This window comes from Poecilia reticulata, linkage group LG14 (assembly GCF_000633615.1).
Source record: "Poecilia reticulata strain Guanapo linkage group LG14, Guppy_female_1.0+MT, whole genome shotgun sequence".
NCBI classification, from domain to species: Eukaryota; Metazoa; Chordata; class Actinopteri; order Cyprinodontiformes; family Poeciliidae; genus Poecilia; species Poecilia reticulata.
Window position 1 is genome coordinate 25,091,646 of NC_024344.1, and position 12,565 is coordinate 25,104,210.

The 12,565-nt window shown below is 41.8% G+C and overlaps 1 protein-coding gene across 3 annotated transcripts in view; it reads right to left on the reverse strand.

Annotated features, from left to right (window-relative positions):
- The window catches only part of zbtb16a (zinc finger and BTB domain containing 16a), a 183,224-nt gene that overhangs the window by 167,644 nt on the left and 3,015 nt on the right, over nucleotides 1–12,565 (reverse strand). The window contains exons 1-3 of one of the 3 annotated variants that reach the window (XM_008428574.2): nucleotides 6,610–6,811; nucleotides 6,340–6,469; nucleotides 6–1,333 (exon numbers count right to left, since the gene is read on the reverse strand). In XM_008428574.2, the coding sequence (XP_008426796.1) occupies nucleotides 6–1,243 (1,238 nt within the window). In that variant the 5' untranslated portion in view covers nucleotides 1,244–1,333; nucleotides 6,340–6,469; nucleotides 6,610–6,811. Of the gene's footprint in view, nucleotides 1–5; nucleotides 1,334–6,339; nucleotides 6,470–6,609; nucleotides 6,812–12,565 lie in introns of those variants that run through there. The other 2 variants (XM_008428573.2, XM_017308633.1) reach the window with 2 other exon arrangements.

The following is a 12,565-nucleotide window of genomic DNA, read 5'->3' on the forward strand; positions in this document are numbered from 1 at the left end:
CTCACCTGTGCTGCTCCACAGCTTCGTTATCTGGAAGCTCTGCGCCGCAAACGTTGCATCGCTCGTGCTGGTTCCTGCCGTCCGGTTTCATGCCCACTGCCAGCTCCCCCAGCTTGCTGAAGAACTCTCTCTGGATGAAGCTTTGTGGCAGGAGGCCCCCGTAGGTGCTGAAGTCCATGGACATAGCCAGGGCCGGAGACATGGGGAGAGCGGAGGCCATGGACACCGGCATGGACATCATGGCATCTGTTTTGTGGTTAACGGGTAAGGAGTACAGTGAGGCCAGGTGTTTCTCCGTCATCCCCGCCATCGCCTCTAGCCCCATCTGACTGACTTCGGCCTGGTGGTCGCCCATGCCGTCGTCGCGGACGTAATGCAGTTCTCGGGCGCTGGTGATCACGCTGCTCCTAGTCGGGGTTCCGGGGCCGTCTCGGTTCCTGTCTTCGCCGCTTCGCTCTCCGTTGCTGGAGGCGCTGGACTCCATGTTCTGAGGGCTCTCATGGCCATTTCCACCCATGTCCACCTGCATGTTTTCGGTCTTGATCTCAGACATCAGGTGGTGGGAGTTGGCGTGGATGAGCTGCTCTCCGGTGAAGCCCTGCTGCAACAGAGACTGACCGATGCTCATCAGGCTGTCGACAGCGGCTTTGGTGGGACTCAGGTTGGAGACGTTGAAGGAAGTGGAGACGGAGGGACTCTGGTCGACTACGCCGGACATGTTGGGAGCCTGTTGGGTACCTGACAGGTAGGAGCTCTCCATGGAATGTTTTTTGGAGATTTTGGCTCCGTTCTGGCCTTTGCGCTCCTCGTCCTCCTCTGTGCTGCCATCATTAGCGCTGACCTCCACGTCGTTCTCGTCCGAGGACTGGATGGTCTCCAGAATCTTTAGGCATTGTTCTTCTAAATACTCGATCTCCAGGATCTCAGCTGCATACAGAAGATCATCCAAGTCCTCCACCTTGGCCTGGAGCGTGGCAGTGTAAGCATACTCCAAAATCTGCTGAAAAGTCTTTGGTGAAAGAAAGTCCAGGGTGTAATGCTGGCTGCTGCGGTGGAAGAGGATTTCAAACATTTTGCTGGTGCAGGCTAGCACAGTCCGGTGAGCATGAAACTCTTGGCTGTCCACCATGATAATCACATCACAAAGTGTCCCGGCCAGGCGCATCTGGTTGGCCTTCTGCAGCAGGGCGGTGGGATGGTTGGGGTTCTGGAGCTGAATCACACCCATTTTACTTAAATCCATTTTGTCGATGCAATACTCGAGGCCGACTCATGAGGCTCACCTTCCCCCGTTCAGGAGAGCTTTTGACTGTCTTTGTAAACAAGTTGAAACCTGTACAGAAAAAAAATAAAATAAAATCAATACATGGGTGTAAAACATAAACTTACAAATTTTAGTTTTTGCTCTTTTGACACGCATTTCAGAATAAAGATACTTTGAAAAAAACATAAAATGTCATTTCAAAATGATGAGCCCATTTTTTTAGTAAAAAAAACCAACAACAAATAGATGAAAGTAAACACTTTTGGAAAGCTGAGATCAATTTCACAAGCCAAACCCAGGCCTGATTACTTCTAGGCCTGCAGAGTCAACTACTTAAATAAAACTTGTCTGACAAAAACAATGAAAGCATCAAACGCTGAACTACAAAAATTCAAATAAAATGAAAAATAAAACGGTGGCTTTAACCAGTTCTACCCTAGTCCGCCCCACACATATTCGTCCTCATTTGCAGATCCTGCGTAGTTCCTCACAGTTTTTCTGGAAACACCTCAGGACTAGTGTAAGTCAGGTCAAGCCTCATATTGGAAGCGATTTGATTGGCAACAGATTGCATTTGTTGATTGGATTTACGTCACTGGATGAGCGAAGGTGGTACTTGCACAAGGCCACATGCAACATCAACTGGACAGGGCAAGCCACAGTGAACCAATATTCTGGCTGCCCAACGGTACACATGCAAACTGACATCATCAACCACGGCTCCTGTGCGCTCATGCTCCCACATTCCTGCCTATATTCACGCCCACATAGTGAGGAACACACTTCCAATGAAGACACACCCAACTTGCCTACAACTGAACCAGACAGTAACTAGTCAGAGTGACACTTAACAATGGAGAAGGAGCTGAAGACATTTTGAAGAGAATCTCAGTGAAAACTATTATCCACAAATGGAGAACGCATGGAAGACCAGAGAAACATCTCAAGAGTGTCTGGGCTAACAAATGTATCCCGACAAAATTATTAAGTTTTTTTGTGACTCGTACATAGGAGGTCACAAAAAAAAATCATAAAAACATTTAAAGCACTTCAGGTCTCACTCCCTCAGTTAAGGTCTGAGGTCATATTTCAACAATAGGAAGAAAGAGAGAGAGAGACAGAGAGAGCCTCCGTGGAGGAGCTGCAAAGACAGAACCATAGTTGGCTCAGAAAACACAAAGGCCTGTTTCATTTTTACCAACAAATGTCTTGAACTTTTGAGCAAATATTCTGTGGAGACTGTCAAACACAGCAGCGGTGGTGTGTTGGTCTGAGCCTGTGTTGCTGCTTCAGCCTCAGAGCGACTTGCCCCAATTGATGAAGAATAAATTCTGTTCCAGAGCAAAAAATCCTGAAGGAGACGATCTGGCCATCAGCTAAAGCCTAAAGCTCCAGCTCTATGCAGCAAGACAGCGATCTGAAAAGAGTCGCCTTCATTGTGGGATGACACAACCAGTTGCTATGTTTATGGTGCGAATGCTTTTTCGGATTGTTCTGGGTTTGTTTGGATGGTTTTATTTTCCGTAATAAAATAGAAGCATTGTTTTCTACTCGCTTTGTCTGGGGTTAAGGTTTATTTGATGATCAGAAAAAGAAGAAATCTACGAGAGGAAAAATAGCTCGAAATTCAACAAGTGGAATGCTCTCTTCCACATTAGAAAGGTCATTTTAAACATTTAGTGTGACAGTGTATGTATTCACAACACACCTCAATTTATTATGCAAATGGAAAAGTGTGAGGCCACCGGAGTCTCGGATTGCAAATATCCTGCAGGGACGGTAAACAATCTGTGCAGCGGCATTGTTCTGAGAATGTGCACGGGGTATTGACAGTATTTTCTAAAAGGAGACAATTTGCTGGCTGTCCAACAGGCTCCCCCTGCATACCAATCAGTCCGACATATGTTATGCTAAAAAGATGTCTTCATTTGCTTATCTGATGGGGATGTACACCAGTTAAACAAGAGTGAATTGTGGGGCTTTCACTCCGCCGCTTGGCTCGCAGCGACAGTCGACAGCCTTTCTGAAATTAAATAGCATCTTACTCAGTATTCTCATCACAAACGGGAGCAGAGAGCAGTGGCCAGGAATGGGTGGAAAAGAAAGCAGGATGAGGCGAAGGCACACAACGCTGCTGCACTTAACGCCCCTCTCCTCTGCTCTCCTCTCCGCTCCGCTCTCAGGCGCTTAAAATCTCAAATGAATGAACATGTCTGTTGACTGTTGGTAATTTCATTATTCGAGTTAACAGGGCAACATGTTGCTCCACCTTATTTCTAAAGCATGTTTGACCCATGCTAAATAATGAGGACAGGTCCAGATTCAATTAGCAGCCCCGAGGCTACGTTGCACTTTAAAAATTGGACATCTCTGCATTCAGATTCGCCCGACGTGAAGTTACAGCACACCGCTTCTCGGGTCCAATTAAATAAACACTGTTGCAACAACAGACGATGCATGAATGAAAGAAAAGGAGGAGAAGCTACCAGCTACCACTTCCACTGACCTAGTTTCTGGCTGAGTTCATAGAAGGCGAGTCTTATGAGAAAGGACAGCTCTGACTGAAAAATAAAAAGACTTAAACGCAATCAATCGGCCGGAGATCAGATCCGTGGTCTGAGGGTCAATTACTGAAAAAGTCTGATTTTTTTTTCTTTATTCATTAAATGCAACAAAACTAAAGAAATCCCACCATGTAAATCCATCAAAAACCACTTTTATAAAAGATCTGCCGATCTGATTTTTCTCTGCCCAACACTGTTTTACAAAATTTTGTTCAGGATCCAGTCCACCATATTTGACTGATTATGATGTTAAAACATAAAGCAAAAATATTCTGAATGACGTTTGAATTAAAAGATTTTTTTTCATGAGTCAAACCTCTGATTACTCAAAAACATAATATAAATCCAGGTTTAAGCTGTTTGCTGATACATTACCGCACTCAAATTTTGGGGAATTCTTTGTTTTACTGGCATTTTATCCAGAAAAGGTCAAATTTTTCAATATCAAAGAAACAGATTTTGGTTCCTGAACAGGCAGCTTGATGTCCATTGCCAACTTTGATGCACTTTTGAAAATTTATATTTTTCAGATCACGTCAAGATTAGACATGATTTGATGATAAAATAAGGCGATGCCTTACTTCTTTTTTAATTGGATAGTAAACTACTACCTGTACCTGGAGTACAATTGTCCGTTTAATGTGTTATTTTTTTAAAGAGAAGAAAATAGTCTTGGCCAGGATAAGATCAGACCAGAAAGACTTTTTTTTTTATTGATCGTTCTCCTCAATCATAAATCAGTAAAGAAGAGAAAAAGTCTGATTAGTGCATTTCGCCTTTTAAAAACTTCCTAATTTCAAAATTTTCCATTCTGCTTATCGAAACATTTTATAAAAATAGCTAAAGAATCTAAAAGTTAGACTTTCCTCAAGCTGAAACTAAGAAAAAAAAAGTCTGATGGGTGCATGTCTCTTTTTAAAACTTTAGCTCATTTTAATTTGCTTTCTGCAGCATTCAACATAAGGACTACAAAAAGAAAAGTCACATTTGTCACCTGAAAACTCCATATATTTACGTCCTATTTTTATTCTTGAAAACAAAACTGTTCAGCTACTCCTAGAAGCCCAAAGTGGAACAGGCTGCAGTGATGTTAAATGATGCTGGCACCTATTGTTTGCGCCCTGGATCACAGAAAATGATCCCACCACTGCCTGGACCGGTTGTCTTTTTTGGGTGGAAGGGGGAATTAACCCAAATCGATTAGGAGTGGAGGTAATGATGAAACCACAGGTATTCCTCTAGCTGGGAGCCCCCCGGCCCTCTCTCTCTCTCTCTCTCTCTCTCTGTAAACAGAGATTATTCTTCAAACCGAACATTATCTTTATAACATGTTTGCCAATAGGAGCGATTTATGGCCCCGTAAATGGTCGATGCTTGTTGCGCTCTGTGCTGGGATGTAAAGTTCCCGTTTCTGTTCTGGGGGACTTTGTCTGGTCTCTATTAATAAAGAAGAAGGCTGCGGAGCGTCTAGACGGCGTTAACGTTGAGCCAGCTGCAGCAGACAAATTATACACAAGGTTATGCATTATGCAAAGGAGCGGGGACTACATTAAATACATTAAAGCAGCGCAGATTGTCTCCCCAGAGGACAGTATAGATCGCTGACAATGACCATATTAGGCAGGCTTCACAGGAAAAAAAGGAGCAGAATCGATCAGATCACGGGTTGTCTGCCATTGCGCGCCTTGACGAGGCAGCCACAACAAGGATAAACAGCGCTCAATATTCCTCTGACACACAACAAGCGCAGAGAAAAAAACATATAAACGGTCCAATCTCAGAGACTGGCCGTGGCGGGGTTGTTTTTTATATATATTATTCTCAAGAAGTCCACCTGAGACCCGGAGAGCGAGCCGGATCAACGCGCAGGTGGCGGAATGAAAGGGGGGCAGGTACGGTCTCTGCCGCTGCGAGGAGATAAAGAGGGAAGGAGTGAAAAGGGGAAGAGAAAGATCAGACACATTCGATAACAAATCAACTTGCCATCGCTTCTGTTACCAGTCCTCCCCCCCTCTCCCCCCCCCTCACAGCGATTATTGATAACCAATCAAACATCCAGTTGGCTGCCAATCAATTAACAGCCTGACAGAGCAGGAGCTGCGTGGGGGTTTTGGGCTTGTTTTGTGAATAAAGACCGGTGTCTCCAGTCCTCACCGTGATGTCACCTCAGCTAAATGAGCCAGGCTGGTGCGCCTGGAGACGCGGGGACTGGAAAAAGAGCGCATCTGTCTGGAAATTGCGTAATTTTGACTAAAATTAAAACGAGCGGAGCGAGATTTTTTTTTTCCCCTCCTCTCCCCAGCAAAGTGACGCGCGGCGCGGCGTCATGTGCTGTCTGGCTCCCGGTGAAGCAGCCAGACCTCACGTCCTCTGACTGCGATCTCCAGAATACTAACCAGACAACACAGAGAGAGGCAGAGGGGCTGGGGGCGGGTGGGTGGAGGGGCTGGGGGTGGGGGGGCGCACGTCAACCTTAACATCTCACAACAGGCTTCATGCAAACTTCCACACCTTGCAGCGCGATCAGGTACACACTTGTTCCCAGCCAGAACTCTCCAACTTGGCTGAGCCCAAGTGGCGTCCGCTGGCAACTTCAGCGGCAAGGTTGAGCGAGGACAGGCGCAGCGAGCAGAGAGCGGCGCTGCATTAAAAAAAAAAAAAACACGCATGAAAACATCCCATATGGTGAATGAAAGTACGCGGAACACACAGAGGGACGCGCATGCAGAGAAGCGGGTCTGGCACTTGTCGCAGCTGCGTTTAGCCCGGGTCGGTACTCACCTAAGTTGCACGTTTTGACTCCGTGAAGTGCACGGGGGTTGGGGCTACAGCATAGTAAGGCAGTTCGCAGTACCCGCTCTCTCAACACGCACTAACTCCTTTCTTCTCTCGCCTCAGCAAATCAACACGGTGCTGACGTCAACGCAGCCAGTCAGCCAGACGAGCAGCAGCAGCAGGCAGGCAGGCAGGCGGGCAGGCGGGAGGGCAGCCGGGGCCGGGCGCTGCATGCGCTCCGCTCCGTCCAAACGCTGAGAAAGTGAGACACCTAGGGGGCTGTCTCATGTCGAGCTGCTGCTGCCTTACAGTGTTGGGAACGAAAGGTGACCGACACTGCCCTCTCTCCAGCTGTTTGAACACAAATACAGTAGCCCACAGCTGTACTGTATGCAGCCAGGGGAGCAGCCAAGGCGACTGCGGCCCTATGGGGGAAAACCTGAAAATGGGGGAGGGTGGGGGGAACGTGAAAGAGTAGCTATACTAATCATAATAAGTATTTGATGAAAACTCCTCTGGATGAAGAGTTCTCTTTTGAATTAATGCATACAGACACTAAGATCAAAGTGAAAAATCAAAAGCACTCAAATTTTGTGATCAATAAAACAGTGATAGTAAGTAAATTTTCAAATTAAAAAAATAAATACAATAAAATGAATAATAATAAACAATGAAAATGAAAAAAGGCAACTAAGACCTTTCTCAAAAGGCTTTGGACAAAAACAGAATTTTATTTAAGTGTCCAGTTGATAATTATAAAAACAGGACATAGGAATATATTTGTAGTTCTGTGCTTCAGTGGTTTGTAGTTCCTATACATCCCAATGGCTAAACAATCCATCCATCCATAGATGTATTTTTTCTCGCCTGCTTCCTGAAAGAAGCAGAATGCCTCCCTATTGTTTCCTCTTTACAAACCAACAGTCAAAATGTGCACAGTAACTTATTTCTTTGTTCTTATGCATGAACAAAAGAAAGACTCACAGACGAGGGTTACAATCAAAACACTGGATGGATGTGGCAGTTGTTTTTATTTGAATCGTACCACATATGGTTTCAAGTCCAACCCAATTGGAGACCAGTGTGCTGTGACAAGTGGACATTTATTTGGTATTAATGTTATTTTGTATATTCTAGGACCGGGTTCTTTGGCTCTTCAGTCTCTTTCTGTGGTTCTGTATGACTCCTCCTGGACCAGGAACATGGATAATCGCTCACAGAACCTGGCAGAAGAGTCCAAACATTTTGCACCGTAATCCAGAATCAGCTATTTCAAAGAAATCAGGGACCATACGTTTTCTTTATTAAATGTTGTACTTAAAAAACACAAAATATTTAATTCTCAATTATTTCCTATGAACCTGTTTGGCAGTAAATCAAAGATGCAACATTTGAATTAACAACGTGGAAAATAAAATGATGTATCTCCAGAAAAAAGTTCTCAATATTTGCCCTAATAAAAGAAAAGTGTCAACTTTTCTGTCTGTATGGTTTGAATATTTTGCTGGCCTAGGAAACATTTTTAGTCTGCTCTTAGCGACATAAACGAGAACTTTGCATGCAGTGACAGTGGAAAGCAAAACTCCCCCTTAACGAGAAGACACTTCCAGCAGAACCAGAACCCGGACATCTGCCACGACCAACTGGGTTTGACAATAGAAAGCATGCACAGATCCAGGAGGACTTGAGTTATAAAGCATAAAAATAATTTTAAAAAATGCTACCTCACGTAGTTTTTCATGGCTTATTCATGGACCAGACTATATTGGTCCAGTCAGTAGGTTCAGCCTGTATTTTATATTTGTGGCTCTAGAAGTGAACATTTTCTTCCAGGCTGTTGTCCACTACTATCTGCTAAGTGGTCAACAGTTTCAGCTTCTCAGCAGCATCTGCCAGCTTTACAAGAGAAAATCTTGTTTTAACAAATAACAAATTAATCAGCCCCCCCCCCCAAGACCCCCCCGTCCGTTTTATATAAATACAGCCAAAAGGATAATTGGGTTGTTTCTGTATGGATCATTTTTGCAGTGCATGACCAGCCCCAAGTGCTTTAACTCTCCACTTTTTTCTTTCTACTGTAGACAAATGAGCAGTGATGCAATGGATGGTGCACCTCATTATTGTTTGGTCCGATAAAACTCTTAAGAGAAATTTTTCTTTTTTTTTTTTTACTAAGAGCACATGTTGGAGCTGTTCTGGACATAAACTTGATGAATGCCTCTGCCTTAATGCTGACTCGAGGAAACCTTTTAGCTATGGTTTAATTTGCCTCTCTTTTAATTCTTTTGTTATGCTCCCTTTAAAGGCTCCCTCTGAGCTCTTCTTCTCCCAAAATTCACAAAGTGTCCGGCGTTCAGTCAGAAGAGGAAGTTCTGGCTATAATTTGTGAGTAATTTAGTTTTTCTGCAAAGATTTCTGTGTTCCCAAAATCCTTATTAGATAAAGCAGTCTCCAGGGTTTTTAATCAAACGCTCCAACCACTGTACTACATCTATTGATCCTTTCTCCTCAGTTTTTGTTGAGATTCAACACCTACAATGATAAAGCAACCTAAAACCGTCTGAGCAGAACATTTTAGCAAATACAAACCAARCACAAGACGTCAGGTTTTCTTGAGGCAACATTGCCAGTTTGATGAGTTCAGTTCCCTCTCGCGCCTCAGACTCACATCAACACTCTGCTGACTGGAGCTGATAAAATGAAAGCAACAAGCCAGAGTCTGGCTGGATTTTGTAAAGGAAGGCTGGGGTCACGGAGCGTCTGCAACGGATCACTCAGTATGTMTGATCACTCAGCGGCTGGCAGAGCATTTGGACTGTTTGGCAACAAAGGAACCTTCGCAGCAAACTGATATTAACAGAAAACTCAGCAAAGATTCAAAGGGTGATTATTATTTCTCCTTGAGAWTAGACATTTGACTAAAATAAGTAAACGAATAAATCATTTTCGTGTTTACGACAGACTCTCTGCGTAGTTCAGTATTTGTGGATTCGCAAAGCCRTGTAGTTTTCTGTGGAATGCAACTCCAAATTGTTTGTGGAAAATTTGTCTATTTGTAGATTTTATTAATTTTTTTAGAAGATTATTCAAAAGAAAATGCAGCTAGGAACCAGTCCAGGAACTCCATTCATTGTCCTTGGTGCTGATTGGCTGAAAAGCACCAAGAGCAGAGAGATTAGACAGTACWAAGACAATTTCTTCTGTACGTAGTACTACTTATTAAGCTTTCTTTGGCGTTTAAACCATTAAAATRTTCAGATTTAAGCTCTTTTAGAGGTCTCAAGTCAATTTTTATTTCTTGGCTTCATTCATGTTCATTCATTTACAGTAAAAACCTGTGAATGTTATCTGAAATAAAATAATCGAAGATGACAAGCTGGATTGTGAAAATCAAAATGTAAAGGATTAATACAAAATCAACAATTTTGGTGTCAGCTTAAGAGCTCSTTTCCATCTGGCAGCAACATTTTAACTTGCGTGAAGGTTGAATCTTCATGCGTCTTGTTAAAGAAACTGATCYGAGGGTTTTTACTTCTCAACACCTTTGAAACAAGATGTAACCAGTCGAACGGTTGAAACAGAGAACACAGGTCTGAAGGCGCCTTTCAAGGAAAATCTCATTTCCTTTAAAATACAGCTGTGCTCTGGGAATTTTTAGATTCATCCAGGCATGGATCACAGAGAGCTTCATTACCTCGGATCTGCATGCTGTGCAGGCTTACCYGGGGATAAAGAAAAAGGCACTCCCTTAATCTGGCAATAATCCACCGTTTTACTGAGGGAGAGGAGGATGAGGGCAAAATTATAAAAACCAGATCACCGCTGCACTTTAAAATAATACCACGAGCCAGACAAAGACGGGCTCCCTGCGTGGAGTTCTGGGTTAGAAACGGGGCAATTAAGTGTGGGAGGCTGGTTATCTGCAGCCTTACACGTGTTTCTGTTCAGATCTCAGAGCTTTGTTTGGGATTTATTTATGCAGGCAGATGGATCTGATGTACACATTAATTCTTGATTTTATGGGATTCCACTGAAACCAAATTAGCCAAATAATTGGTACATGAGTGAMTATCAGTGCCCTTYCCTCCAACAATGTATTAAGTAATGTAAAGTGATTAAGTCAGTCGGTCTGCTCACAGAAAGCCCAACAAGCAGAGTGTCATGATAAAYGGTAAATTACACTGGAAGAGTGAGACGTCACTCCAGAGGCCCAGCAGGGCAGAAAYGTTATAAAACTGTTTTCTTATCAAGCAAATTCCCATGAACTATGTGAGCCAATGGGACAGTCAGACAATCAATAAAGGGAACRCTGAAGACTCAAACAATATTAGTATTAGGAATAAAATAGATGAATAACGTAAACATTAATAGTAAACGATGTAATCGGACAGAAGGTATCAAAAGTGCAAACRAACAGATAATTCCTGCAACTTTTATTGCATTAAACATGTGGCAGCCATATTGAATTTAAACCAGTGACATCTTGGCAACTTCTGTTCATTTCTTTTGACTTGAAACTTGGAAATATGCAAYTTATGAGTAAAAGAGCACATATTTTAGAGATGGAAAGCATGTGAGATGAAAACATTTATGCTGAATGGAATTCAAGCAATGTTTCAGTAAAATGTCTCAATCTTTTAATTTTGTTTTACTTTTTTTCCCTTCATTTATTATGATGGAGTGCTAGAGTTATACCAAGAAGAAAAATAAATAAATAGTTACAAGAATAAAATTATATAAATAAAGATGTTACAAGAATAAACTCATAAGAAAAAAGACAAAATAAGACGAGAAGAAAGTCCTGATATTTTGAGAACAAAGTTATAATACTACAAGTATAAGGTTAATTCTCATATTATTTCAACTTTATTCTCAAACAAATGTATTCTTGTAATATATATATTATTTATTCTTGTACATTTGTCTATTTTTGTCATTTTTTTTAAATTTAATTATTTTTTAGAGTGGCCATAATTTAAAAAAGGTAAGAAATGGATGAATMATTTTTTGTCTGAAATAATGTTTAGTCACACAAGACGGCATTAGGTTGTTATTTGAACCACCACCAGTACAGTTCTCAAATACACCATTGAAAAGATGAGTTTCTGTAGAAATCATCTATGTAAGCAAAGACCTAAATGATGAATATATTTCAAATTATGACTCGACAAGGCAAGAAAGTGTGATTGTTTGAAATATAAAAAAACGACAAAAAAACAACTGTTTTTATTTTGTCTACAAAAATAAATTGCACTGTAAAAAAATATCTTACGTTCTAGTTATTGTTCTCAACTCGTTTAATAAATGTTATATGTATATATAATTATTTAGTCTTCAAATGCAGAGGAAGTTTTTAAATTGGGTTGAATTTAAAAACTACATAATGTGTGGCCCTTTTTCATTCAATGTATACAATTATTTATGAGATTGAGAAGCCTCCCATTCTTTTTTCMTTCAAATGCATTAAATATTATRCATATCCTGAAATATTAAAAAGGCACTTGAGAGCAACACCACTGCAGTGTGTTACATGTTACATGTGCTACATTTAGCCTCCATGCACCAAACAATTCCAAGTTATTCAAACAAACACTCTGCTGCTGTGAATCTAAATCTGTACCTCTTGATGATTTTAAATATTTCTAATATCTGCRGCATTTACAGAATCAAGAGATAAAATAACGAGCCCAGCTTTCTTATCGAGCTCTAATTAAAGGCATCTGTGTGACCCATATTTTTGGGATGAATGAGGTTTGGGACTCAGTGCCACACAGAGATRCTAGAAGTCAGAACTTTTACAGATTTTGCATTGTAAAGACGCATACAACGTAAAATGGGTTATACATCGAGTTTATATAGTTTAGAAGTTACTATTGGTTCCAGTTATCTCACCGTCTAACGTTAACAAGAGTAATCAGAAACATTTCAGGGACATTATAGCTGCTGATCAGCTGGTCCTGGA